Source organism: Penicillium bovifimosum (assembly GCF_028826915.1).
Source record: "Penicillium bovifimosum strain IBT 22155 chromosome Unknown utg000005l_segment0_segment0, whole genome shotgun sequence".
Lineage (NCBI taxonomy): Eukaryota > Fungi > Ascomycota > Eurotiomycetes > Eurotiales > Aspergillaceae > Penicillium > Penicillium bovifimosum.
The window spans coordinates 5,336,469-5,361,359 of record NW_026622714.1 but is presented as its reverse complement, the minus strand read 5'-3'; the positions used below and the strand labels follow the sequence as shown (position 1 = coordinate 5,361,359).

General features: G+C 52.4%; 11 protein-coding genes across 11 annotated transcripts; 4 read left to right on the top strand and 7 right to left on the bottom strand.

The window, feature by feature from the left end:
- Nucleotides 1–427: 427 nt before the first annotated feature.
- Nucleotides 428–3,172, bottom strand: N7515_007257 (60S ribosomal uL22 domain-containing protein; the record flags this gene model as incomplete). Its single annotated transcript, XM_056668001.1, has 10 exons — nt 428–577; nt 637–824; nt 1,069–1,282; nt 1,449–1,529; nt 1,891–2,076; nt 2,138–2,419; nt 2,471–2,580; nt 2,653–2,884; nt 2,940–3,038; nt 3,089–3,172. The coding sequence occupies 10 exons, from the start codon at nt 3,170–3,172 to the stop codon at nt 428–430; spliced, it is 1,626 nt and encodes a 541-aa protein (XP_056521597.1).
- A 668-nt stretch (nt 3,173–3,840) lies between these two features.
- Nucleotides 3,841–5,110, top strand: N7515_007256 (NAD(P)-dependent alcohol dehydrogenase; the record flags this gene model as incomplete). The annotated part of the gene is made up of 2 exons (XM_056668000.1): nt 3,841–3,891; nt 3,959–5,110. The coding sequence occupies 2 exons, from the start codon at nt 3,841–3,843 to the stop codon at nt 5,108–5,110; spliced, it is 1,203 nt and encodes a 400-aa protein (XP_056521596.1).
- A 170-nt stretch (nt 5,111–5,280) lies between these two features.
- On the bottom strand, nt 5,281–6,155 carry N7515_007255 (SDR family NAD(P)-dependent oxidoreductase; the record flags this gene model as incomplete). Its single annotated transcript, XM_056667999.1, has 3 exons — nt 5,281–5,552; nt 5,607–6,037; nt 6,100–6,155. The coding sequence occupies 3 exons, from the start codon at nt 6,153–6,155 to the stop codon at nt 5,281–5,283; spliced, it is 759 nt and encodes a 252-aa protein (XP_056521595.1).
- A 186-nt stretch (nt 6,156–6,341) lies between these two features.
- Nucleotides 6,342–8,718, bottom strand: N7515_007254 (uncharacterized protein; the record flags this gene model as incomplete). The annotated part of the gene is made up of 5 exons (XM_056667998.1): nt 6,342–6,788; nt 6,840–6,873; nt 6,924–7,209; nt 7,271–8,517; nt 8,624–8,718. The coding sequence occupies 5 exons, from the start codon at nt 8,716–8,718 to the stop codon at nt 6,342–6,344; spliced, it is 2,109 nt and encodes a 702-aa protein (XP_056521594.1).
- Nucleotides 8,719–9,179: 461 nt separating this feature from the next.
- On the top strand, nt 9,180–10,088 carry N7515_007253 (putative 2-deoxy-D-gluconate 3-dehydrogenase; the record flags this gene model as incomplete). Its single annotated transcript, XM_056667997.1, has 3 exons — nt 9,180–9,308; nt 9,368–9,580; nt 9,639–10,088. 3 exons carry the CDS (start codon nt 9,180–9,182, stop codon nt 10,086–10,088), a joined length of 792 nt encoding a protein of 263 aa, XP_056521593.1.
- Nucleotides 10,089–10,738: 650 nt separating this feature from the next.
- Nucleotides 10,739–12,967, bottom strand: N7515_007252 (uncharacterized protein; the record flags this gene model as incomplete). The annotated part of the gene is made up of 2 exons (XM_056667996.1): nt 10,739–11,216; nt 11,250–12,967. The coding sequence occupies 2 exons, from the start codon at nt 12,965–12,967 to the stop codon at nt 10,739–10,741; spliced, it is 2,196 nt and encodes a 731-aa protein (XP_056521592.1).
- Nucleotides 12,968–14,170: 1,203 nt separating this feature from the next.
- Nucleotides 14,171–16,015, top strand: N7515_007251 (ferric reductase family protein; the record flags this gene model as incomplete). Its single annotated transcript, XM_056667995.1, has 1 exon — nt 14,171–16,015. One exon carries the CDS (start codon nt 14,171–14,173, stop codon nt 16,013–16,015), a length of 1,845 nt encoding a protein of 614 aa, XP_056521591.1.
- Nucleotides 16,016–16,540: 525 nt separating this feature from the next.
- Nucleotides 16,541–21,040, bottom strand: N7515_007250 (pleiotropic drug resistance family ABC transporter; the record flags this gene model as incomplete). The annotated part of the gene is made up of 1 exon (XM_056667994.1): nt 16,541–21,040. The coding sequence occupies one exon, from the start codon at nt 21,038–21,040 to the stop codon at nt 16,541–16,543; it is 4,500 nt and encodes a 1,499-aa protein (XP_056521590.1).
- A 1,292-nt stretch (nt 21,041–22,332) lies between these two features.
- Nucleotides 22,333–23,964, bottom strand: N7515_007249 (clathrin-mediated endocytosis regulator UBX3; the record flags this gene model as incomplete). Its single annotated transcript, XM_056667993.1, has 2 exons — nt 22,333–23,763; nt 23,830–23,964. 2 exons carry the CDS (start codon nt 23,962–23,964, stop codon nt 22,333–22,335), a joined length of 1,566 nt encoding a protein of 521 aa, XP_056521589.1.
- A 107-nt stretch (nt 23,965–24,071) lies between these two features.
- N7515_007248 (uncharacterized protein) lies at nt 24,072–24,296 on the bottom strand (the record flags this gene model as incomplete). The annotated part of the gene is made up of 2 exons (XM_056667992.1): nt 24,072–24,250; nt 24,290–24,296. The coding sequence occupies 2 exons, from the start codon at nt 24,294–24,296 to the stop codon at nt 24,072–24,074; spliced, it is 186 nt and encodes a 61-aa protein (XP_056521588.1).
- A 245-nt stretch (nt 24,297–24,541) lies between these two features.
- On the top strand, nt 24,542–24,823 carry N7515_007247 (uncharacterized protein; the record flags this gene model as incomplete). Its single annotated transcript, XM_056667991.1, has 2 exons — nt 24,542–24,697; nt 24,743–24,823. 2 exons carry the CDS (start codon nt 24,542–24,544, stop codon nt 24,821–24,823), a joined length of 237 nt encoding a protein of 78 aa, XP_056521587.1.
- Nucleotides 24,824–24,891: the final 68 nt, after the last annotated feature.

The following is a 24,891-nucleotide window of genomic DNA, read 5'->3' as shown; positions in this document are numbered from 1 at the left end:
GCCCTAAAGCAGCGGATATAGATACAACTTCCTCTCGAAGCGTCGATTTTATGCTAGAGTAGTACCCCTACTCAGCGCAATGAACAACATAAAATGAAATTATCATAATCGAAGGACCAGGGCATCAGGAGTGCAGTTAAACAAGACAAAAGACAGACCCTCTATCAGAAGAAAGTGACGGAGAAAGAACCACGTTTGTATCATGATTGGATCGGGAAGTACAGAATCCTATTTTCACCCTGGGCCATATCGTTTAAACTTTTTATTGGGTTCTCCTCCGGTTGGCGCCATGACCTTAAAAATCTTGTATGATCCGGTATCGATTCCGTTCCAACATACAACAGCTGAATAGAACTCCGATCCTTCCCGTCCACCGCAAAAATCTTTTCACGCGTAACCACACCCCTCACACCTTCTGGCAATCCGTTTATGCCTCAATGAGAGCACGGCGGATCTGGGTGCCACGCTGGCGGGAAGAAAGGCGGACAGCCTTGTCGGAGGGGCCCTTCTTGACCTCCTCGTCAGCCTCGGTGAGGATGAGCTCGATGTGGCAGGGGTTGGTCATGTAGGGGTTAATCTGGGAAGGGTCAGCGATTGCTGCATAGGATAGAAACGCATGTTTCCGGAATAACATACACGACCGTGAGCACGGTAAGTGCGGCGGCGGCCCTTGGGAGCCTGGTTGACCTGAATGCGCTTGACAATCAGGGCGGAGGTGTCGAGACCCTTGCCATCGGCGTTAGCCTCGGCGTTCTTGAGCAAGTCGATGATGTGCTCAGCGGACTTGACGGGCCAGCGGGCCTTGGAGACACCGAACTGCTTGCCTATGAAACAAAAATGTCAGTCGATGTTCGACTCGTTCAAAATTTCATCCAGATCGTAGATATCCACAGCATCGCCAATAAGCCAGTATTCGTCCATCAACCCATCCATATTTTCCTCATTCCCTGTACATGCAAATGGTTGTCGTAGTAATGGTGATGCTGTGATCTCTTCCCACAATCCTCCAAAATTCCAACCCGACCCATCCGAAATTTTATTCACGAAAGGGTAAAAAAGGCGACTCACCCTGGGCGGTGCGACCAGTGGAACCAGCGTAGCGGCGCATGGGAACGGCCATGGTCTTGTTGGTGACGTTCTCGAGGAAGGTAAGAGCCTTGGACAGCTTCATACCGTTGATGGCCTGAGCGGTCTCACGGGTGTTCTTGAAGCTGACACGCAGGTAAGAGCCGCGCGCGCGGGCGCTCTTGGCCTGCGAGATCTCCTGGGCGGCGTAACGGACCTGTACAGAGCATTGCTCGTTAGCAATGGGATTCGTGGTTGGTGATGTTGAGGGCAGCGAAAGTCGACCCGGCGATCGGGCTTGGATTTGTATCACACGGGTGACATTTCGAGGAGAATAGGATTCGCAGATATCATCGTCAAAGAAGGGGTCATGCAGCACTCACCATCTTGAAGGAGTTGGCGAGGGGGGTGTGATGGTCCTCGGTGATGAGTTGTTGTCGCTTTTCGTCGTCGTCCGGCTCTCGCTTGAGCCACCAGATTTGGTGCGGTTTTTTTCGCTCTTGGCGCTCTGGCCCTAAGCGAGCCCTAACGCTAGCCGGTTTGGGTGGATTTGGCTTTGGATTATGTCAGGCCTTAGTCATGTGCCTTGCCGCTGGACCCACATGTCAGGTGCTGATGTGGCCCCGACTCTTGGCGTCAGATCAATTGGAATCAACTAAGGTGAACATAACATGATGAGCTTGAGCAAGCTACAATGTGCAATGTGCACCCAATGATAAATCGTGATTGATGATACAAAATCGCTTATCGCCCATTTTGGCACTTCTTCTATATAAACTAAATACATTTTTGCTGGCTTCTATTCTACTTCCTCTGCTCCGGCACCTGTGTGATAAGCTCCCCCTTCTCAACAGCCGACCGCAGATTATCCAACACGAGGAGCTCCATATCCTTCTGTGTCTCAAAAGTCGCAGTACCAATGTGGGGCAGCAACATAACATTAGGGTTGCTAACCAGACCGGGCTCGATTTCCGGCTCGCACTCATACACATCCAAGCCAGCAGAGCGCACCTAACAACGGTCACCAGTCAGCATTGCCCGCACATCTATACTCCAATACGACTTCACATACCTTGCCGGACTCGAGCGCCACAACCAACGCCTTCTCATCAATCAGCGCACCACGCGCCGTGTTAACAATAACGACACCGTCCTTCATCTTGGTGAACTCCTTGGCCCCGATGATGTGGCGGGTATTAGCGTTCAAGGCCAAGTTCAGGCTGAGCACGTCCGCATTGGCGAGCAGATCGTCGAAGGAGACGTATTGAGCGCCAACCTCCAGCTCGGCTGGGAGACGGGAGCGATTGTGGTATTGAATCTTCATGCCGAAGGCCTTGGCTCGGATTGCCATTTCCTAGTCATTGTTAATTGGGCTCAGAATAGTGTCTGTGGCTGCGATACATACCCGTCCGATGCCGCCCATTCCCAGAATACCGAGAACCTTGTTCTTGGGATCGTGGCCCAGGGTGGTCTTGTACTCCTTTCCTCCTGAGGTGATGGGGCCTTGCCACTTTCCTGTTCACATGTTAATCTATGGGCTCTTATTGCAGGATATGTTATCCCACTATATGTCTGCCCTTCACTTACCTTCACGGAGAGCAGTGAGAGGAACATGAGCCTGGCGCAGAGCACCGATCATTAAGAAGATGCCCACGTCGGCTGTGGCATCGTTAACCGCAACCGGGGTGCTGGACACAGCAATGTTCTTCTCTGTGCATGCGGAAACATCAATGTTGTCGTATCCGGCGCCGTTGTGGCAGATGTACTTGAGGGACCTGGGCAGGACTGAGACCAACTCCGCATTGAATGGACCGGTGTACTACATGGACTTGTTAGTACGGCTTCTCGGGTTGATGTGGGGGCAGATTATCTACCTTGGTGGAGGTGTTAGAGCGGTAGATAGCTACCACGTCTTCATACTGGCCAGCCTTGCAGTTGGCGATGAATTCCTCTCTGGTTCCGCTAGGGAACTCCTGTTCGTCTGTTCAGCGGAATCGATGGCATCGGAATGGCTATTGCTTACCTTCAACGTCAACAGAGATGAGATGCTCTCCCACTCCTTGCGCGCGTGTGTGATTTCTCCAATGAGGAGAGCTGATTGCGCCATGGTGTATTCTCTGGAAATGTCAGATGCGCCGACTCAAATGATGTCAGTGGAGTTATGCTCACAGTTGCTCCTGAGGCTATAGAGGTATATCAAAGAAAAGAAACAGAATAGAGCGAATGAAGCAATAGTAGAAGCAACTTTGGAAATGAAGAGATTGCAAATTGCAAAAATCAAAAAAAGAGTATTTGGAGAGACTACGGAGTATGAAACTCCCCGCTATCAGTACGGCTATCCCAAGACCCCCATGTCGGCATTCCGGGGGATCGCCGAGAGGATGTTCTTTAGCTATGGTATGCTCTTACTCCGTATAGTTAATTGAGTAGGTACCTTATTCCATGGCTTCCTTCCTCTAGATTCCATGTCTTCATAATTATTCTTCAACATATCACTTCTCATGGTTCTGCAGAGACAAGTGAAGAGACAAAAGATCACCCCCACGTCGGGTATCGAGAATGCCCTTTTCAGATCAATCACCGACAGCGGAGCATCTCCGGGCCAAAGTGGGGGGGGAACTTGAGGGGAAACGGGAACTGACCCCAAAGGCCGTCAGGGTACGGAGTAACCAAATCCGACTTCCACTCCTTTCGCATCTTTTTCTTCTCCAATTCCGAACCTCTTCGTACCTAGTAAAACACCGCATACTACATCTACACAGTACTACATCAATCATGTCCACAACCACCGCCCTCGTCCTCCACGGCGCCAAAGATCTCCGCGTGGTAAGTTTACCCCCAAACAACAACCACCCTACCTCTACTCCGTAAAAACAAAACCCCCTAACACCAGATGAAAATACAGGAACAACGCCCCCTCCCCACTCCCACCGCAAACGAAGTCCAAGTCTCCATCAACGCAACCGGCCTCTGCGGCTCCGACCTACACTACTACACGCACGGACGCAACGGCGACTTCATCGTCCGCGAACCCCTATGTTTGGGCCACGAGTCCTGCGGGACCGTAACAGCCCTCGGCGACTCCGTAACCAATCTCTCCATCGGCGACCGCGTCGCACTGGAAGTCGGACTTCCCTGCCGCACCTGCGCACTATGCAAACAAGGCCGGTACAACATCTGCAAATCCATGCGGTTCCGCAGCTCAGCCAAGACCTTCCCGCACCTAGACGGCACGCTGATGGAGCGCACGAACCACGAGGCTAGTATGTGTCACCTGCTGCCGGAGAGCGTTAGTGATGCGGGCGGTGCGCTGGTTGAGCCGTTGGCTGTTACGTTGCATGCGATTAGACGGTCGCGGCCGCCGAGTGTTCAGGAGGTTGAAAGTAACAGGGAGGCGGGGGTTGAGACTGCGGCGCTGGTTTTTGGTGCTGGCGCTATTGGACTATTGCTTGCTGGGGCTTTGGCGGCTGGGGAGAACTTTTCGTCGATTGTTGTTGCTGATATTGATGAGCGCAGGCTGAGGATTGCGGAGAGTATGGGGCTTGGGTTGAAGACTGTGGTTATTCCGAGGGGGGGTGCGAAGCCGGAGAATGTGGATCAGACGGCATATGCGCTGGAGAATGCGCAGAGCGTTGCGGGTGTGTTGGTGGAGGCTGCGGGGACGGAGGGGGCGCTTAAGGTTGATATGTTTAGTCGGGTTTATGATTGTACGGGTGTGCCGGCTTGTGTGCAGGCGGGGATTTATGCTAGTGCGCCTGGGGGTGTGTTGGTGCAGGTTGGCATGGGACATCCGGTTCAGACTTTGCCGGTTGGGGCGGCGGCTTTGAGGGAGGTTGATATTATTGGTGTGTTCCGGTATGATGGGTTTGCTTATCCGGCTGCTATTAAGTTACTGGCTAGTGGGAAGATGAGGAGTGTGGAGGAGAAGGTCGTTACGCATAGGCTTCGGTTTGAGGAGGGAGAGAGGGCTTTTGAACTTGCTGGGAAGGGGGTTGATGAGGAGGGGAACCCTGTTGTTAAGGTTGTTATTGAGGGCAAGAACTGATGGGTGACAGCTCTTTGTAAAGGATGGATGATGGTGGTGTTAATGACTATACCCTGTGACGATATAGAAAAAGTTCGCATATAGTGAATCACGACAAGTTTACAAGATTAAGATAAGATGCTGATGCAGTAATTTGATGACGCAGAACGCTCTATCACTTCAATGAGAGATTACTTCAATCCACCAGCCAACAAGAGACTCTGGCCCGTCATGTAGCCCGTCTTCACAAGCATAGTAACGACATTAGCCGTCTCTTCCGGCGTCCCGAGCCGACCAAGTGGAATACCAGCAGCCACCTCCGGGATAGCCGCAGCATTAGGGATCATACCCGTGTCGCCAATCATAGCCGGAGCAACATCGTTCACACTGATATTGAACTCCGCCAGCCGAGTCGAAAGGTTCTTCATCATACCAGTCATGCCACCCTTGGATGCAGCGTAGTCTAGAAGAGAGTTAGCGTGTATTCCCAGAAAAAAGCAACGGCTATATAACATACGACATCCGTTGATACCTCCGCCTTGTGCGGCAATCGAAGACATGAAGACAATACGACCCCACTTTTGGCTCTTCATATACTCCACCACCCCTTTGGTCAGAATGAACGAAGCGCGCAGGTTGACATTCACAGTGTAATCGAACTCTTCGAGGGAGCAGTCCCAGATATTGGGAATCCGTTTCCCGTGGCCGGCGTTGGAGATGAGAATATCAGGTCGGTGGCCGTGTTCGGCGTCGATCTGCTGGAACATCGTCTCGATGTCATCGGCGGAGCCGACATCGACCTTGTGGACTGAGATGTGGAGGTTCTGGTCTGCATATTTGCTCTGAAGATCGGCCACCAAGGCATTCATCGCGGTCAGGTTGGTCGCGTATGTTAGCGCGAGGTGGACGCCATGTTGTGCAAGCTGGTGTGCACAGGCTGAGCCAATCCTGACATTAATTGTGAGCTTTTCATCCTGACCATTGGCGTAATATGACGGCAATCCACTTACCCGCCCGATGCACCGGTGATGAGGGCAAGTCGACCTTTGATCTCGTTCAATGACATGATGCAAGCTGAAGTGTGACAGTGACGATCAGATACAGGAACAAGATCTGAAATCTATGTCTGATCTGAAACTAAATGGAGCAGTGCAGTCCTCGGCTACCCCTCGGGGACATCTCCGACGGATCACCTCCGCAGCCCCGCATCATTCGCCGTGTGGGGGAGTTCCACGATAAAGCCACTCCCAAATTAGAACAGAAGACTACTGCTCATATCTCCCATCCAAGCAGACGGCTGCCAGGACTGTGTTCGTGACATTCCAGTTTGATCCATATCGGAGACATTCGGGAATGTATCTAGCCCCAGTAGACCACCAGAGACTAAATCTCCAGATACATAATCGCCGACAGCCTCCAAATCAAGCCAGGAAAAGTCATTCGCAGGGCTGAAGTCCATGAAGACCGGATCTGCGACCGGGTTTGACAGGGCTGGCTGCATCGAGAACTTGTTTTGCTGTGTCTCTGCAGGTGGGTTGGATGGGGCTTTGGGCTTCCACAGAAGCTCTAGCAGGCGAGCATAGCGGGATCCGATGTCGTCGGTCCCGGCGCTTGCTTGTTTGAGAACCTCTGTGGTTCGACTGACTAGGTCTTGGACTTTTGCTTCTTCTGCGGGGACCATCATTCCGAAAGAACGGGCCTATGGCATTGATCAGATGACATTCAACAGATGATTGAACGGGGGTCTTACCTTGTAGAGGAAAACGGCAGAATAGATGCCATACCTGCATATCATGAGCTTTATGTCTCGGCGCGTGATAAAGCGGGAACTTACAAGTAGAAGCGGAGAGGCATGAAATGGAGATGCTTTTCAGGATCTACCAAATACACAAGGATAGTCAAATATGACTTTGCTGCATCAACGGACTCATAGATAAACCGCGCGTCCGGCATCGATGCGACATCTTTAAACGTCGCTCGTAGCTGTTCTCGCTGGCTTTGTGACGCGCTTTTGGGTTTAGCCAGCGATTGTGAGATCGCAGCCTGGAACGCGAAAGCAGTTGTATACAGACGCAAATACTCGTATGACAACTGCAGTGTGGCTTGCATCGGTGGTGAACCTACCAGAGTGTTAGATTGAAGCAGACATATCGGGTATCGCATCTGAAAAAGGCAACTCACAGTCCAATGACCCCCATATTGACTTCCATCGCAGAATCGCAAGACGGAAGTCATCGACATATTTGACATAGTCTCCCATCAGCATCATATGGTTGCTACTGCGCATTCCCGAATACAACACCTCATGAACGTTACCATAAAGCTGCGTTAGATCCAGCATAGCCTGTAAAATCTTCGAATAGTCCTCCTCCCCCTCATTGTCCGGCTGCAGCGAAGGGAAATCCTGACTAACAAGACCGGTCATTGGCCCTGGTCCACGCGACCAGAAAGCGCGTCCAATGCGCACTGAGATCAACCGATCCGAGATATAGCAACTAGCCCAAGCCAAGCGACGACGAGCCTCACCCTCCGGATCACTGGAAGAGTCTCCACGGAAAGACGTGCGATCCATACCGATAAAGTACCCCGAGCGCAACGCAAGCCCGACATGCATCCACGCAGCCCGGTCCTCTTCGCCGCGTCCGACGCGCTCGATGCGCGGACGCAGTCCCTGTGGTTCCCACTCCGCGAGCAGCAGGAGGGATTCAATTGCCTCGACATCGCACTCTGCGCCCATGGCAATGTCGGAGACCAGCTCGTGCATGTACTTGGAGCAGTACTCGTGGATCTCGGGCTGGTCGACCAAGTCTTTAGAGGCGATGGTGAGAACTGCCGTGAGTAAGTGCTTCTCGTTAGTGGCGAAAGCATCCAGGGCGGCGCGTCTGAAATACTTCCGCGGCACGACGGGAAGGTACTGATGGAAGTTCTCAGCATAGCGGGAGATCAGCTGCCACACAGTCTCCGGGTCTAGTGCGCGCGACTGGACGAGTCTATAAGCTTTGATCCCGTCTGAGATTACGCCGTTACGTAGACTGCTGTAGGAATCGGTTGGGGTATGGTCATTGCGAGTTTCGGAGGTTGCTCCCGCACCCTGGGTGGCAATGCCGGTGAGGCATTGCCAGGCATCTGATGGATTGCGCGGGACAGTTGATATTGAGGTATCGTCTACCTCCGACGTTGATGTTGCTGGTGGGTTAGGTGGCAGAAAGACCAACGGGCCGGGATAAGATGCCGACGGTTGACAATTGTCGGAGTTGGCTGGGCTGGATGTATCCGATTTATTTCTCGTAGTAGCTGCCGGTGTGAAATTCTTGATCTTGTTCTTTCGAACTCGGCGTCCGCCGCGATTCGAGCTGCCAAGCACGCATTCGCGATTTTCGAGCACACAGCGCCGACATGGCGGTTTGCCGGGGTTGCCGCTGGAGTCACTTCTTGCGATCAGCGGAGGTCCAGCTTCGACTGAGTCACTGAGATCTGGGGCAAAGACTGCAGTGGCTGAAACGAGAGATATTTGAAACAGAGAGATGGTCTTACAGGTCACATCGCGACTTGCGCTGTCTGCAATGTAGGCAGGCTCGGGACACGCGTCTGGCGATCTCACGCGCGGTTTCTATTGATTCGTCCTCCATTGGTGCATGAGTATAGCTAGCAGAGGCATCGAAGAGTTTGAAACAATAAAAACAAGTCTACAATTCGCCGTGGGGGAAACTCTTACTCATCGTCCATGCTCAACAGGTGAGGTGCGGAGGTTGAAGAACTTTCAGGAGTTGATTCTACGTTTTGCCTCTATAACTGCCTACATGGATGTATACGGAGTACGCACTTTGCATTTACAGTTGACATTTGACACTGAAACTAGTCTACATACTACTAACTAGCCTCAGTCAAGTTGATCTCACGATCTGTGTAAAATACCCCCACGGTTGCCGACGGCTACTGACCCGGCTATTGGAATTGCCTGATTAGAAGTCCCCCTCAATTCGATCGTCTCTTAGATTGAGCCCCTCCTTGAGTCCTTCTTCTCATTTTAATGTGAATCAAATTAAAGACACTCTCATTCTCATCTACTCCGTAATCCTCTTCAATCACAATGGCAGGCGTTATGTCCCTTTTCTCCCTGAGCGGGAAAACCGCCATCGTCACTGGTGGAACAAGAGGTATCGGCCAAGCCATGGCCATTGCCTTGGCCGAAGCCGGCGCCGATATTGTTTTGGTTCAGGTAAGAGAGGGAGAGCGCAATTAAAATAGCACTGTGAGCACATGCTAATATTGAGCTAGAGAGACAACACCAACACATCAACCAAAGATGAGATCATACGTCTTGGTCGCAAGGCCTACATTCACGTCGCCGAGCTGAGCGATCGCCAAGCCATCAAAGGCATCATGCCAGCATTGACCAGCCAAGGGATCAAGCCCGAGATTCTGGTGAACTGTGCCGGAATCCAACGGCGACACCCTGCCGAACAGTTCCCGGACGAAGACTGGGACGAGGTAAGCCGAACGGGAACCCCATCCATGATCTGCTCATGTTTCTTACTTGTGGAACTAGGTCCTGGAAGTCAACCTCTCATCTGTATTCATCATGTGTCGAGAATTCGCCTCATACCTACTTGCCCGTGACGCCTCCGAATTCCCCGACGGTCGCCGGGGCTCCATCATCAACGTCGCCTCGCTGCTCACCTTCCAGGGCGGTATTACTGTGCCCGCCTATGCTGCATCTAAGGGCGGCATTGGACAGCTGACCAAGGCGCTCTCCAACGACTGGCTCGCTAAGGGCATCAATGTCAATGCGATTGCCCCCGGGTATATTGCTACCGATATGAACACGGCTCTTATTAACGATGCTGGGCGCAATGCTGGTATCATGGCTCGCATCCCCGCTGGTCGCTGGGGAAGTCCTGAGGACTTCAAGGGTGCGGTGGTGTACCTGGCTAGTCGGGCTAGCAGCTATGTGTCTGGTGAGATCCTCACGGTGGATGGTGGCTGGATGGGACGGTAAATTAGGTGTTTGGGAGTGGATGGATCTAATGTACATATAATATCTCAAATAGAGTGGAATGCACGATTGCAATTTATCTCCTTCATCTATTCTCCTCGTATTCGAGTCTTCGAGCCGCCAGAAGGTGCGCCACGCAGTTTCATGACGGATGTGAAACTCGATCAAGCCCCGTTATTGTGGGCTGACACTGAGACAGTCGGAGGCTGAAGGTCTCCGACACAACTCACTTGGTGGCTATTTCTATGTCACTGCAGAGCTACCTTTTCCTACACCATCTCATTGTTCTGGGGCATTCATACGTCCACGGACATGATGGTTAGGGTTCAACAACTTCTACGTCGAAGCACGAGACCAAGAGAAGATCTAGTTACTGCATATGAATGTATGTGAATGTAAACGAGTTGGAAACAGCTCATAGCTGCTGTTCGGATGATACACCGCGACTATCCCTTCATACCCATAGAGCCAGCCGCGTAATTAGGCACTGGATTTATGATACCTCTTACCCTGGGTTCGAAGTACTCGGCCGTGAAGCCTCGCGAATTCTTGCTTGTGAGAGAGGACTCGGGCCGGCTCCGCGGATGGGTCAAGCCATCAGAGTCTTATGCAGAATAATATCAACCACAACCTCGTGTTACTATCACTCGTACTCACTTGGACTCGGATATCTCTGCCTTATGTCGGGACCTCTTCAATGGCCTGGACCTGTCTGCGGGTCGCCGACGATCCAGCTCAGACCGGTGGAAGTCAATAATCAAAGCCCACCCTAATTCAGCGTTCCATAGGATATTGTTAGGCCGAAGGTCTCGGTGTCGGACTCCCAAAGCGCGAATTTCCTTGTTCGACCTTTTGATCTCCCTGCGAAGGTCCGAAGTCTGCTCGAGTGTTGCTGTACTCTCACCTGCCCAACCCATGACAAGCAGGTGGCGAATCTCTACGCCACAGCGAAAGTAGATCTTTACGAGATCGATCTTGCCCAGAAACACAGGGACTGCAGAGCCCTGTGCCTTGCGAAGAATATGATATATGTCGGCCTCGTGGGATACAGCCTTCGTCCAAAGATTCTTTGTCGTTCCTTTCCCAACAACAGTATACCCATGAGGGGAACAGGTGAGCTTGAACGGGGCGCTATATCACCTACAGGACCCAAATGAAATGCACCGGTCAATGTCCTCATCCATTTGTTGCTTGAGAAGCGAGATCAACTCCACGGTGCTGATAGAATGCTCAGTCCCATTACCGCCTTGCCGGTGTAGATCCACATTTGGACAAGAATCATCCAGAGGTCCGCCTTTTTGCAGCCCAAGTAGACAACGTTGGGTACAGAACTGCGCGTCGCGTCGCCGAGATAGCTCGTATTGACGTTCTACCGGATTTCGGGGAGACAATCGCTGTGAAGGTGAATGTTCAACCTGACTATAGCCTCGCTTTCGCGCTGCTGCTGCGGGATCTTGTGCAGGCGCTGCAGGATCTGACTCAGAGCCTGATGAGTCTGCTGAACCCATGCGGTCTTTGGGATCTAATGGCGCGCAGTTCCCTTGTGATCTTGTTGGTACTCGCCGGGCAGGTGTAGTTGGCGACTCGATTGGAGATGATGATTTATCATCCTCTGGACTTGTGGGGTCTGATTCCGGGCTGACATGATCCGTGATATCAGAGGGTAGATTCCGTGGTAGTTTCTCTGTGGGAACATTTGCATGTGTGCGATCAGAATTCGTCTTCCAAGTGTGAAGCTCCGAACAATACAAAGTTCGCCACTCTTGACCACGCTGCCGCGAACGAAAGCTCATCAAGCAAAGACAGAGTACCCTTGCAATGGATGTGTTTGGTTGTGGGAGATCCCCATCTCGACCATCCACTTCCTGGTTGGGCACACAGAGATGGTAGTGCAAGGTGCTCGGCTTTTCACGTGGAACCCAGAGAAGCACAAGCGCGTTTCCTGTGGTCAGGTAGGAATACTCAAGTCCCTTTTGAATCATGACATGGTATTCATGAACAATAGCTGAGCAGACGAGCCGCTGTGCCTTGTAGACCGATCGATCGGCATCGTTATTGAGCACCTTGTTCGCCCGAACCATCTTTTCCCACAGATCCATGTCACCGAGCCCCACGCGGAGATCCTCCAAAGTAAGCTTGCGTGGCGGCACGTATTCGACTTTGGTAAGCAGCGTGGCGGCTCTGTCATCAACTCGATGGATGAATGACTGGTCCGGCCTGCTATGGGCGGTGTTCGATGAATTATTCATACCCATTTCGTTCCCACTTGGAACATTGGGGACGCGGTCGAACCAAACCTCATCCCCAAGCCCAAATTCTTCACGGGCGGCTGGTATTTTGCATAGTTCCATGATGACTGCGCGGACATACGAGTCCACTGCGATCCGCTCATAGAATTGAATGTCGGTCTCACTGGTAATCAGCTGCGGGAAGCTTATGAGGTGCCCCTTCAGCCGTTCACGAGATGGAAAAATGCGCGGTGGATTTTCTTCTGGTTGGAGGTAACGACGGACAGAGTCGTAGATATCTTGTTGCTGGGCTGCGCAGTCAACCCACTGCTCCAGTCGCGTCGGACAGTACTTTCCTTTGGGGAGGGGTATTGTCCCTGTGGTCGAGCTGGAGAGTGAGCCAACTTGTAGCAGTCGCGATAATAAGTCGTGGCAATGGCGCAAAAGTTCCACGAAGGTGGTCCGCTTAACTTGGTCCTCTGCCTGTTTACGCGCCTCCTCTGCCTGTTGACGCGCCTCCTCTGCCTGTTGACGCGCCTCCTCTGCCTGTTGACGCGCCTCCTCTGCCTGTTTACGCGCCTCCCCTGACTGCCTGGGCGACTCACTTTGCTGCTGAAAGAGTGCTTTGTAATCAGGTGAGCTGTTGCTGGCCATGGCGATGGAACGAGAGGTGATGCATTTAAGATGCCTAGGATGAACCAAGGAAAATCAAAGCAGGTGGGAACGACAGAGGGATCACATCACAATCACACCCGCATGGGAGCGGATTATATTCAACCCGGCACTGAAGCCTGGGAAGTTACACAGTACCTCAGTGAGTTGGGCGGCTAGGCCTGATGCCCATATCACATGATCCAATTCTGCCTGGTTTTGGCGCTAAACCTAATTGGATGGAGGGAAATGAGCGAACATTCTCATCCAACCAAAGGCGGGTCGCCTGCATAGTCATGCGCAACTGGTTAGACTGCAACAGGTTAATTGGACTTTGATTGAAACAAAGGCCCCTGCAGTCAACAAATCACTACCACAGTCTACCAGGCGTAACCAGGGGCTCGAGCCTCCTTTTCCATGGGATGTGTCACTAGTTAGCCCATAAGGAGTAAAGGCTGATCTCCCGATAGGTTCCAAGTGTACCAAGGTTCTGCACTTAAACGCCTTAAAAAATGGGCCCAGACGATCAGGGGCTTGACACGAACTATGTCGGAGATACTTAAGGTCCGTCATATAACTACTGTGTAGCTCTCCTCTTTTCCCACTCTCTTAGACAGTCGGCTGGTCTCGACATTACACTCTCTTAACACTTCTTATTGCTCGATTGCTAACACGATCTCTTCATCTACTCCATCTACATTCTGGGCCAAAACACGTGCTCTGGAATCTCCCTTGCATTCCTGATGCCTGGAGAGGTGAGACACTACATATCACTGATTCTTAGTGACGTGCTAATTTCTCTCGAATGCCAGAAATCGACTTTGTTATTCTGGGTCGCTTTGGTGACTGCATGACCATTGTGTACATTCATCTTGAGACAGGCTTCATTGTTCGCTCACCTCAAACGAACAACACAATGCTCCCATTATAGCACATTATCTTTGTCCGAACAATCAAAGAAACCTCCCTATATTCGACTCATTGCTCCCTGTTTATAATCTTCTCCATCCGATCTAACTAGCATCCTCGATCTCGATCCCCCCGCAAACACCCATCTTCAACCGGAATCTCAAGCTTCACTGTCATTTCAATCCCAGCCGTTGAGCGGCTTGAACAGATTGCACATTGCAATCTCAACTAAAGAGTCAACACCGAATCTTTGCATCTTCTCTGTCTCAGACTACAACTCTTTCCTTGCGCCGTTCAATGGCAGCAACCTCTCCGCATATCGCAGCACGAGGCTACGGATCGAATGCTACATACGTACATGAGTACTCAAGGGGGTTAGATGGGGTGGATATCCCCCGAGATGCGATCATCACTCGGATCATCTACATCTCCCTGATTGTCGTGGCATTCGCATTATTCTGTGGCCGAGTCGCCCAGATCAGCCATGCCTACCTACGCCAGATTACAGCGTCCAGTTTAAACAAACAGCAGCAGACCTTCTGGGCCCAGGAACAATCAAGATGGTGGCCAAACCTCAAGAAACACATTCTGTACGCCCCAATAGGACGGAAGAGACACAATCGAGAACTGCAGCTCTCTTCCGCTGTCAATGTCGGCACCCTACCCTCCCGAATGCAGAGCATTCTGATCATACTGTACTTTGTCAGTCAAGCCACATACTGTGTCTACCTGGACTACAGCGTCAACGAGAAAGCAGCCTTGATAGCTGAACTCCGTGGTCGATCAGGGACGCTGGCCGTTCTCAATATGGTCCCGCTGTTCCTCCTCGCCGGCCGAAACAACCCCTTGATACCGATCCTGCGCATCAGCTTCGACACATACAATCTCCTCCACCGCTGGCTGGGCCGTATCGTCGTCCTGGAATCCATCGTTCATACATCTGCTTGGGCCGTCAACGCCGTCGACGAGCAAGACTTCACCCACATGCTTGCTCGCATCCGCAATACACCCTTCTTCACCTGGGGTCTCGTAGGCGTTACCTCAATGATCTTCCTCTGTCTGCACTCACCCTCGCCCATCCGCCATGCCTTCTACGAGACCTTCCTGCACTTACACCAACTCGCTGCCATCCTCGCCTTCCTCGGCGTATACGTGCACCTCAACATCGACGCCCTCCCCCAATTACCCTGGGCACGAACAATCGCCATAATCTGGCTCTTAGACCGACTCATCCGGTTCGCCCGTCTCATCTACCTGAACGTCTCAACGTCCGGCACAACAAAGATGGTCGTCCAAGCCCTCCCCGGCGAAGCCTGCCGCGTAACCTTCCACCTCCCAAAACGCATAACCGTCCAACCAGGCTGCCACGTCTTCGTCTACATCCCCACCATCTCCTGGTGGATGTCCCACCCCTTCTCCATAGCCTGGGCCGAATCCAGCACGAACAGCACCACATCATCCCTACTCCCAACACAAACACCCAAATACGCCGACCTGGAAAAACAAACCACCCTCCCACTCCCACCCACGAAACCAACAACCCAAATCTCCCTGATAATCAGCGCCCAAAAAGGCATGACCCGCGCCCTCTACAACGCCGCAAACGCCTCCCCCACCAAATCCCTAACCCTCCCCGGCTTCATCGAAGGTCCCTACGGCTCCCACCCCACAAACCCCCCAAGCTACGGCACCACAATCCTCTTCAGCGCCGGCGCAGGAATAACCCACCACCTCCTCCACACCCGCCATCTAGTCACGCAAGCCGCACAGCAAACAGCCGCAACCCGCAAAGTCTACCTCATCTGGTCCGTTCGCTCAACAGACCACCTCGCCTGGGTCAGCAGCTACATGGACCAGATCCTGCGACTGCCCGGTCGACGGGATATTCTTGTCATCAAGCTTTTTATCTCGAAGCCAAGGCGCGCGGCGGAGATCGTTTCGCCGTCAGCGACTGTCTTGATGCATTCTGGTCGCTGTAGGCCGGATGTGGTGCTTGATGAGATTTTGCCTGGGAGGACGGGGGCGACGCTGGTTAGCGTTTGTGGGCCGGGGGCCTTTGCGGATGAGGTTAGGGCTGCAACGAGAAAGAGGATTGGAAAAGGGGCTGTTGTGGATTTTGTGGAAGAGGCTTTTACGTGGTAGAGGGGTTTTTTTCATATTTAATATGTCTTTCGAGCTTTGCTGCTTTTGCCTTTGATGTGCATAGCAAGCGGGTTAATCTTTACGCAAAGGGAATACCTTCATTCCTTTTACTATCATTTCATACCGGTCTTTTTGTACTTGAACTCGGTACTTTACTTTGAGGATTGTAATTACCTATGGATGTGATAACATTTTGAAGCCAATAGGCTCTATTCCAACTAGTATATTGTTTAGACCATCCAGACCAGATGTACTTTGAAATGGGACCTAGGAGCGCGATGGCAGTTTGACGTCGGAGGCAGAACGGAAGACCACAGATCAGAAGATAGTGCTACGATATCACGAGTCATACTGAGAAACAGTTCATAGGATAGGAGAAGTGTATCTTTTTCCTATTGAACCTCCTGGGAGGATAAGCTAATACGGGGCCGGAGGCATCACTCATAGAGCTGGCGCGGTTATCCCACTAAGTATGTAAAACGAAGAAAGAAAAAAATACAGGAGCGGAGAAAATTAGTGACATCTTCAAGACTTCTTGCTGCGAGTACCCTTGGGCACACGAGCAAGCCAGTAAATGAACACCGCAGCCGCGATGTTAAAAGCGATGAAAACCCACATCAACCCAAAGTTGCGCCAGGCGTCCTTGTAATAGGAGCTAACGCCTGCGAGGAAGGTATCTGTGGAATCAATGGTGCAGAAGGAGCACTCAGTGGTAGAAGACCCATCAATCAAGTAACCACCGCGCGCAGGCGAGGTCGAAGTTCCAAAGATATAGTCCTTCATGTACTCGTTGCAAGTCATGTTGTCGGCAGGCTTGAAGTGCAGCAACTCAATATCCTCGCAGACGACCTTCGCACCCGACGTACCGACCGACAACATCGCCGAGACGAGGTAGGTGAACGGTGAGACCCGGTACATGAAGATCCAAAATCGGGGCATGTTGGCCGGTGTGGCGAGGACACCACAGAAGACGAGACAGAGAGAGAAGAGCAGGTTGGCGAGGTTGCCTCCCGTTTCCGCGAGCTCGATACCGGCGATCATCATGTGCGCGAAAGTGGAGGTGAAGATCATGAAGGTCAATACGAGGAGCCACATCTGCGCGCCGCGCTCGTGGATGTGCTCAGAGTCGACGTTGCGGTACAGGCCGATGGGGTAGTACCAGCAGACGTAGATGAGGACGGACATGAGGGCGTTCCAGGGGAGTTCGACGAGGATGTTGGCAGTCATGAACGCTTTCCAGGAGTATGATTTGGAGGGGCGTTCGCGGACTTCGTAGAGAGAGCGTTGGGTGACAAAGTGAGGCATGATTTGCTGGACCAGGTTGCCGAAGACCGTCATCAGCATGAAAACACTGAACATCTGGTTCTGGAGGCCCTGCATGCTGTTCTGGGCATGGAAGAAGGAGAATCCGACGTAAAGGGCTGTCAGGGTGCAGAGAGCGGTCTTCGAGTAGATGTAGACTGGGGTACGCCAGTACTGGCTGAAGACGCGGACCAGACACTGCCAGAGTTGAACCGAGAAGGGAGCAGCGAATTCGTCGAAGGCAGTCGGATCATTGTCGTGAGTGGCGACAGGCTTGAGGGAGAGGTCAGACTTGAGCTCGGCGAGGTGTTCGTGGACGGCCTTGCGTTCAGGGCTGTCGCGCCACACAGCAGGCCAATCGATGTCACTGTGGGATCCAGGGGCGGCTCCAATGACTTCGAGCATCCATTCGGCAGGGTTGGCATCGGCAGGGAGCTTGGGGGCACCGTTGCGTTCGAAGTAGTTGGAAAGTGTCGAAGACTTCTCACCGATCTCTCCGAAGTAGACGGTCTTGCCACCCTTGGCGAGGAAGAGAAGACGATCGAAACGCTGGAAAAGCATAGCAGAGGGCTGGTGAATAGTGCAGAGAATGGCCTGACCGTGCTTGGTCAACGTGTCGATGAGATCTAGAATAGACCAAGACGTCTGACTGTCAAGACCAGAGGTAGGCTCATCCAAGAACAGAAGTAGTTGCGGCCTGGCAGCCAGTTCGACACCGATGGTCAGACGCTTGCGCTGTTCGACGTTGAGACCTTCACCGGGGACACCAACAACGGCGTCGGCATAGTGCTCCATTCCGAGGAGCTTGATGACCTCCTCGACGTAGTCGAGTTTCTCCTGGTGAGAGACGTGAGCGGGTTGACGGAGGACAGCGCTGAAGCGAAGAGCCTCGCGGACGGTGGTGGTGTGGAGATGAAGATCCTGTTGCTGAACGTAACCAGTTTTGCGTTGGAAAGACTGGTCACGAGGGCGACCGTCGACCAACATTTCACCGGACACAACACCCATAGTAACACGAGTAGCGAGAACATCCAGAAGAGTGGTTTTACCAGCTCCAGAAACACCCATAAGAGCAGTGCAGGTGCCAGGCTTGACCCAACCGTCGACGTGGTCGAGAATGCGGCGTTCTTCCTTCTTGATGTTGATATCGTAGCACACATCTTGCCACTGGAAGATGGCAGTCTGTCTCTGGATAGCGGCACTGGTACCCTCGTCATCGGAACTGGAGCCATCCTTCTTCTCGGCAAGGGAAACGGGCTGGGTCTGCTCCACATCATCCTCGGAGGTGCCAGTCTTCTTGGGGGCTAACCCGCGGCGGAAGAGCAGAACCTCGCCCTTGGACTTAGACTCGGAGATGTACTCGGTACCAATGAGGTAGGTACCCATAAAAAATACCATAAATCCGAGCATTATCCCCAGATTCCTCCACTTGTGGGTGTTCGAATACTCGAAACTTGTGGTAAAATAATCATCGCCGTTGATGAAGTCTTGGCCGGCCACGGCTCCTTTCTGCGAGCAGATCTTGTTCCGCGGGCCGACATCGAGGTAGGACTCTCCCGCAGGGATGAAAGACTCGGCGTTGCAAGGGAAGTTGCGGCCGTGGAACTCGTTCACAATCAACGACTCGAAACCATAAGCAATCGGGTCAATGTAGTTCATCCAGCGAGACCAGCCAAGCATGTTGCGGGTCGGGATGGTGAAACCAGTGTAGATGACCAAACCGAGAATCAGGATGGCGGCGGGCACCAGAGCTTGAGACAAAGTGCGAGAGTAGGAAGCGATGGTGCGGAACACCATGGACATGGTCATGGTGGTCACAAAAGAGAAGAGCAGGAAGGTGAAGAAAGCACCAGGGGTTTGGCGGAGACGAGTCATGAAGTAGAGAGGGATGTTGAAAGTGACGGCGTTGGTCAATTTATACGGCATGTCACACAACATCGATGAGATTGCCTCGGCGAATGGATGGTACATGGCGTAGCGAGCTTGCTTTTCGACGATGGGGCGTTGGGCGTAAAGGGTCAGAATCTCCAAGGCACTCGAGAAGGCGTTCAGGAGGACAGCGAAGAAGAGGAGAGCACCACGAGAATAGAAGCTGGTCACATCATCCGGTAACTGGAAAAAGACAGAACCAATGATCAAAGCCATGATGAAGTTTCCAATCAGCGCCGAGATCGTCAAACTGAAATCACCCTTCAGACGCTGGAAACCACGTCTCATGCAGAGTTGGACCTGTTCATTGACAGACAGGGTATAAGGCGACTTGATGCGTTGGGTCTTCGATTGCATTGCCTTGCGGGACTCGACAAACTTCTGTAGGGACTCGCCGCCGATAGGGAACTCCTCGTCATACTCGGCGATCTCCTTCACCAACCGCTTGTACGCATCGCTGCTCTTCCATGCAGCGGCGAACTCATCCGGGGTCCGGGGGACCATGTTCTCAAAGCCAGCCTTGACCACTCGCTCAGCAGGACTGGTGAGAGAGGTCAGGAAATCGGCGGTGGTCTGGCGCTCTGGGCAGTAGAAGCCCATCTCAGTGAAGAACTTTTTGGCCTCGGTGGTGCGGCCGAAGTAAATCTGTCGGCCCTCGTACAACACAGTGACCTTGTCGAAAACATCGTAGGCACTCTGGGAGGCCTGGTAGATAGCCACAGCACAGGTGGTACCGGAGTACTTGGCCATCAGATTCAAGGTCCTGCAGAACTCCAAGGCGTTGGCACTGTCCAGACCACGGGTACTGTTATCCCAACACTGGAGAGGGCTGCCGCAAAGAGCAGCCTCGGCGATGCTTACGCGCTTCCGCTCACCGCCAGAAACTCCACGGACAAAATCGTTTCCCACCTGGGTGTTCATGGTGTGGGTCAGACCCAGCATGGCCATTACGACATCACGCATGTGTTCTGCGTACTGGTCGCGAGAGACCCCCGGCAAACGGTTGCGGGGAGCACGAGCCATGGCAGCGAACTTCAATGTATCGCCGACGGAGAGCTGTGGGAAGTGCACGTCTGTTTCGGCGGTGTAGATAGCTTCACCGCGGAACTGACTCCGCATCTGCCGGTCGGAGATTCCTTGGTAATTAATTCTGGACGCCTCATCTTTGAAGATACCGTTCATCTCTCCCGCAATCGTCTTCAAAAACGTGGAACAACCAGAACCAGGGCGGCCGAGAACGACCAGCATCTCGCCGCTCTTCACCAAGCCATCGAACTCGCGCAGAATCTGGATCTTCTGCTTGCCAGTTCCAGTGAGGGCACGGAACAAGGCACCAACCTCCAGAACGGAGTTCGCTACATCCTTTTGATAGTCCGTGGGACTTCCGAATCCGTGCACGCTGAGGTTTGTAAAGGAAAGGCCGGCCTGTCGCGTGGGGTATCGTTCCGGGTCGCGAGAGGTAATAGCCAAGAAGTTCTTCATCCAACTCTTAGCTTTGAAGTTCTCGCTGTGAGGGTTGAGGCTAGAATCCTCCTTGGTTTCGAGGAAGGTGTTCTCGGCATTGTCGCCCGAGACCGAGTAGTGCGTGGAGAGGCGTGTGAGTTGCTGGGCCAAGCGAGTGACCTCGGCCTCGATCTGGCCCTCGTTGCCAACCTCGCCGTTCTCATTGGCGGTGTCCTCGGTGTTCAAACTGTCCGCGGGTTCGTGGCGACGGGCCTCCGTGTTGGCATTGTTGCCTTCTTGCACATTTTGGGAGCCCGAAAGGTTCGGATTCAATGTCCCTAGTAGTGACATAATGGCCAGTCACTGTCGAAGATAGGGGATAGATTTGATTATGTGGGTCAGGCCCAGAGGAAGATGAATTGGAGATTAGGAGATGACCATCAACGGATGTAAAGATAGTAATTGAGTAGGAAATTGTAACGAATCAAGGTAAACGGAAAGAACGACAGGGAAGGGTATTAAGTATGGAATGAAGAAAGAAAAAGGGTTTGCGATCGTTCAGATCGGGACTCGGAAAGATAATATCCTTCCTCCGGGAAGAAATAAAAGTGGGGCTCCCGTTGATACAGACACGGGGGCGGAGTCGATAGACTCCGGGTGCCAGGGTGCCGGTGGTTTTCCAGTTATTTTTATTTTTCTTCCATCTAATTGTTCTTGAGGATTCTAGCCCTTAACAATGCCTCCTTTTTCCGGTTCCGGTTGCTTATTGTTGCCAAGGACTTAAAAAACAAGAATATCTAAATCAGATCGGAGATGCATAATTCGTATTCGTTCTACTGTGTATGTGATAGACACATGGTGACTCATTGTACATATCCTCATTGTACCTGCTACTTCATGTCGATAGCCAATACAAACAAAATTAGGTGGGGAAATCAGGTACTGTGTGGTACTGCATACATCCACACGTGTGAAGACGTTCCAGAAGCTCAGTGGGCCGGGAACAGCGCGATCCGTTTCACATGGCCTCGGATGCCCGGATACCCTGCATCCGAGACCGCTGACTCAGCTCAACCCCACCGGGATATCGATAACCCCTGGGCATCGATGGATGCGATGGATACCTGATCTTATCTCCGTTGATCTCTCCAAGGGGCTCTGCCCCGGTGTTCATGCTTAAAATTTCTTCCGAGCGGATCAATATTTGGGGCAATTCGTCCGAATCTGAAACACTCATGGGATTCCTCATGATTCTCGTACACGGACCACGGACGAACATGGCGGAGATATGCACCGTCAGATCCTCATGGGCTCCTCCCTTGCATGTGCAATCGATTGGTCTATTATTGAGGTCATCATCTAACCGAATGTAGCTAGGGCCAGGCTGGCACAGTTTCTACGCCATGCGAAAGACCCTTGCTCGGTTAGGCAAGCCAAGAGACAAATTCAAAATACGAGAGTAAGACGGCCACGCCGCAGGAGAAAATTTCAATATCAGAATTGATCTACAAGCCAGGGTACTCCGTACATTGAACGCTAGAAACAGAAAAACAACACCACCTGGTGAAGCGGTGTATGTGAGTTGAGATATTAGAATTCACATTACCTAGACCGAAACACCAGTCAGAATTCAAGGCAATTAACTAGGTGTCAGTAACTGCCTCGCCCTCGTCTGCATCTTCCTCGTCCTCATCAATGGGTTCCACCAACAGATTACTACCACGTCCAATCTTCTCTCGGATCGACCCACCCTCTTCAACCGCATACACCACGCGAGGCATGGGTGAGACCAGTCGAAAGGTATATTGATGCACATACCCCTCGGGTTCAGTCACCGTAGGTTTCTCTCCACCCTGCTCTTGTGAAATCTGGTAGCATTCCACAACCGCGTAGATTTCCTCAATGTCCACATCGGGCGCAAATTTGCGCATGATTCGTTCGCCGGACGGAAGCCGGACGCTGACCCGCACCGCATCCTTAACATCTGGTCCGGGTTCCGCGCTAAGGGTCTGCGCGCGCCAAAGCCTCCACTGTGCGAGATTGCGGCGCCGTTGCTCCTCTGCCGCCTGCCGGCCGGCAGCCTCCTGTTCTTCACGTTGACGTGCCGCCTCGGCTTCCCGACGCTGTTGTGCCCGTTCACGGTCAATCGCCAGCGACCGCTCGTAAGCTGAGTCTTGCTCTTCGCGCAGGCTGCGTGAAGCTTGCTGCTCCGCACGTGAGGACCGGAGCTGCTCCAGCTGTCCATTGTTGGATGCCACGACTCTCCGCAGTTTGTTCACGACCTCGGATGGCGTAGTGACTCCTGCAAGCCGTCCTACAATGGACATTGCGGTGGACGACACGTTCGGAGTATGGACAATGACTGCTGCAAAAGGGAATTTGGTGCATTTCAGTTTGTTGGCAACCTGGTATGCTTCGGAATCTTGCACATTGCCGCCCCAGACCAGTAGGTTGTTCTGGGGGTCGTTGATAAATTCCAAGACCTCCGGTGCCAGGAGGGTTTCACGAACCCAACAGTTCGTATCGTCATGTTCTGGGGATAAAAGAATGACGACGAGGAGCTTTAGATCGCGGCGAGCCTTCTCAAGCGCCATGTTGTATCCATTCTCCAAGAACGGGATAGTGTGAGTGTCATACTCTTCCTCAAACTCGCGGATAAAGCGAGCGGCAGTGTCCTGGGGGCCAAGCGACCGACGTCCAGTAGTATTCCGACGAGCACCTCGCAGCGCGGGGCTTGCCGTCCTGTTAAACAAGCGTGGCAAGAAGGGAAAGAGGACCCCAAATAGGCGGAATGAACCGCAGAGGAGTCGATAGATCAAATTGAACGGAGTGAAGAGTATGCTGAGAATGAACGGAGGCCTGTACACAGGCTGATCTCCTGATTGTGTATCAACTTGTGGGGCCGGGTCTGAGACTCTGGCCCGAGCAGCCCGCGAGAAGTGTTCAGCCAAGTCGTCAGTCATTAAGTTCTGAGTTCGGCGATTTGGCTGGGGCGGAGGCGGATTCTCCATTGCAGAGCGAGCTTCTTCGACGGGATCCGGGCCTTCGCCATCAAAGAACTTAGAGATAGCGATCTATCATGCGGGAAAAGGTTAAAACTTTCATGCGCTTGGCCAGTCCGATGATAATGACAAACATACCTGTACATTCCATTCTGACCGACGCAGAAGCTGAATCGCATCTGAGGGCTCTTGGCTAGTCACAGCCATGTACGTCTCTAGCGCAGTCTTCTCATTATCAGAGAGCTGATCTAGATCGACCTCTGGTTGCGACATCGTGGTGGTGCAAGGCGTATAGCCATAAATTCAAAAGACGAGGGTGCTTTCAAGATAGATAGCCATGGAGCAACCGAAAGTTCCTGTCATTGAGCACGTGCACACTCTCAAAGACGTTGAAGGAAACCACGAAGGAATCGGTGGGCGGTGACGTTGAAGCTCAAACTGGCCTTACCCTGAAGCTCATCCGCCTGACCGCCTGGTCCGTGCACATATCCCCCTTCGCTCGAGTTCGTTTCTCGCCCCGCGTCTTGATCTCCATCAGTTCTGTCGCTCTCAATCATTCCTTGGGATGAGAGAGCGCTTTGACTATATCCTTACTTACCATTCATGCCTATTGTTATCGGCTGAGATACCGCCGAACGTTCTCCGTGGGCTTCCCTCGGAATCGACCCGCCTGATCGTGAAACGCGTGGGACATTCACTTCAATCGACATCGACATCGACATCGACATCAGACCGAAGTAAGGGAATGCGGTTTCCTCTCATCGCCACCCTTCGTTCCCTACCAAGTCTTATTTCAATGGGGATCTCATTGCGCTGATCCGCACCATTAAGTGGACCTCAGCCAGATACCATGGCGTCTGTCGGGAAACCTCCTTTGGAGGACACTCGTCGAACGACAGGATCGCCGAAAATGAAGAGCCGTGGTGAGTTGATCTCGAGTATAAAGAATCAGATATCCCTTGGATATCACTCTTGTGACAGGGCTATGCTGGGCCCACCCGGAGATGTATGTCACATTTTGAGACGAAGTTGCTAACAGTGATGCATAGAGAATGCGAAAGACACTTTATGCCGTAATGTGACCATCTATGGGCGATGCCGTTATGAAGACAAAGGTATCCACGAACCTTGATCATGGCCAGCGTGGATGGTGAAGCTGATTGGGAACTTCTGTCTCCAGGTTGTGCTTTCAATCATGAC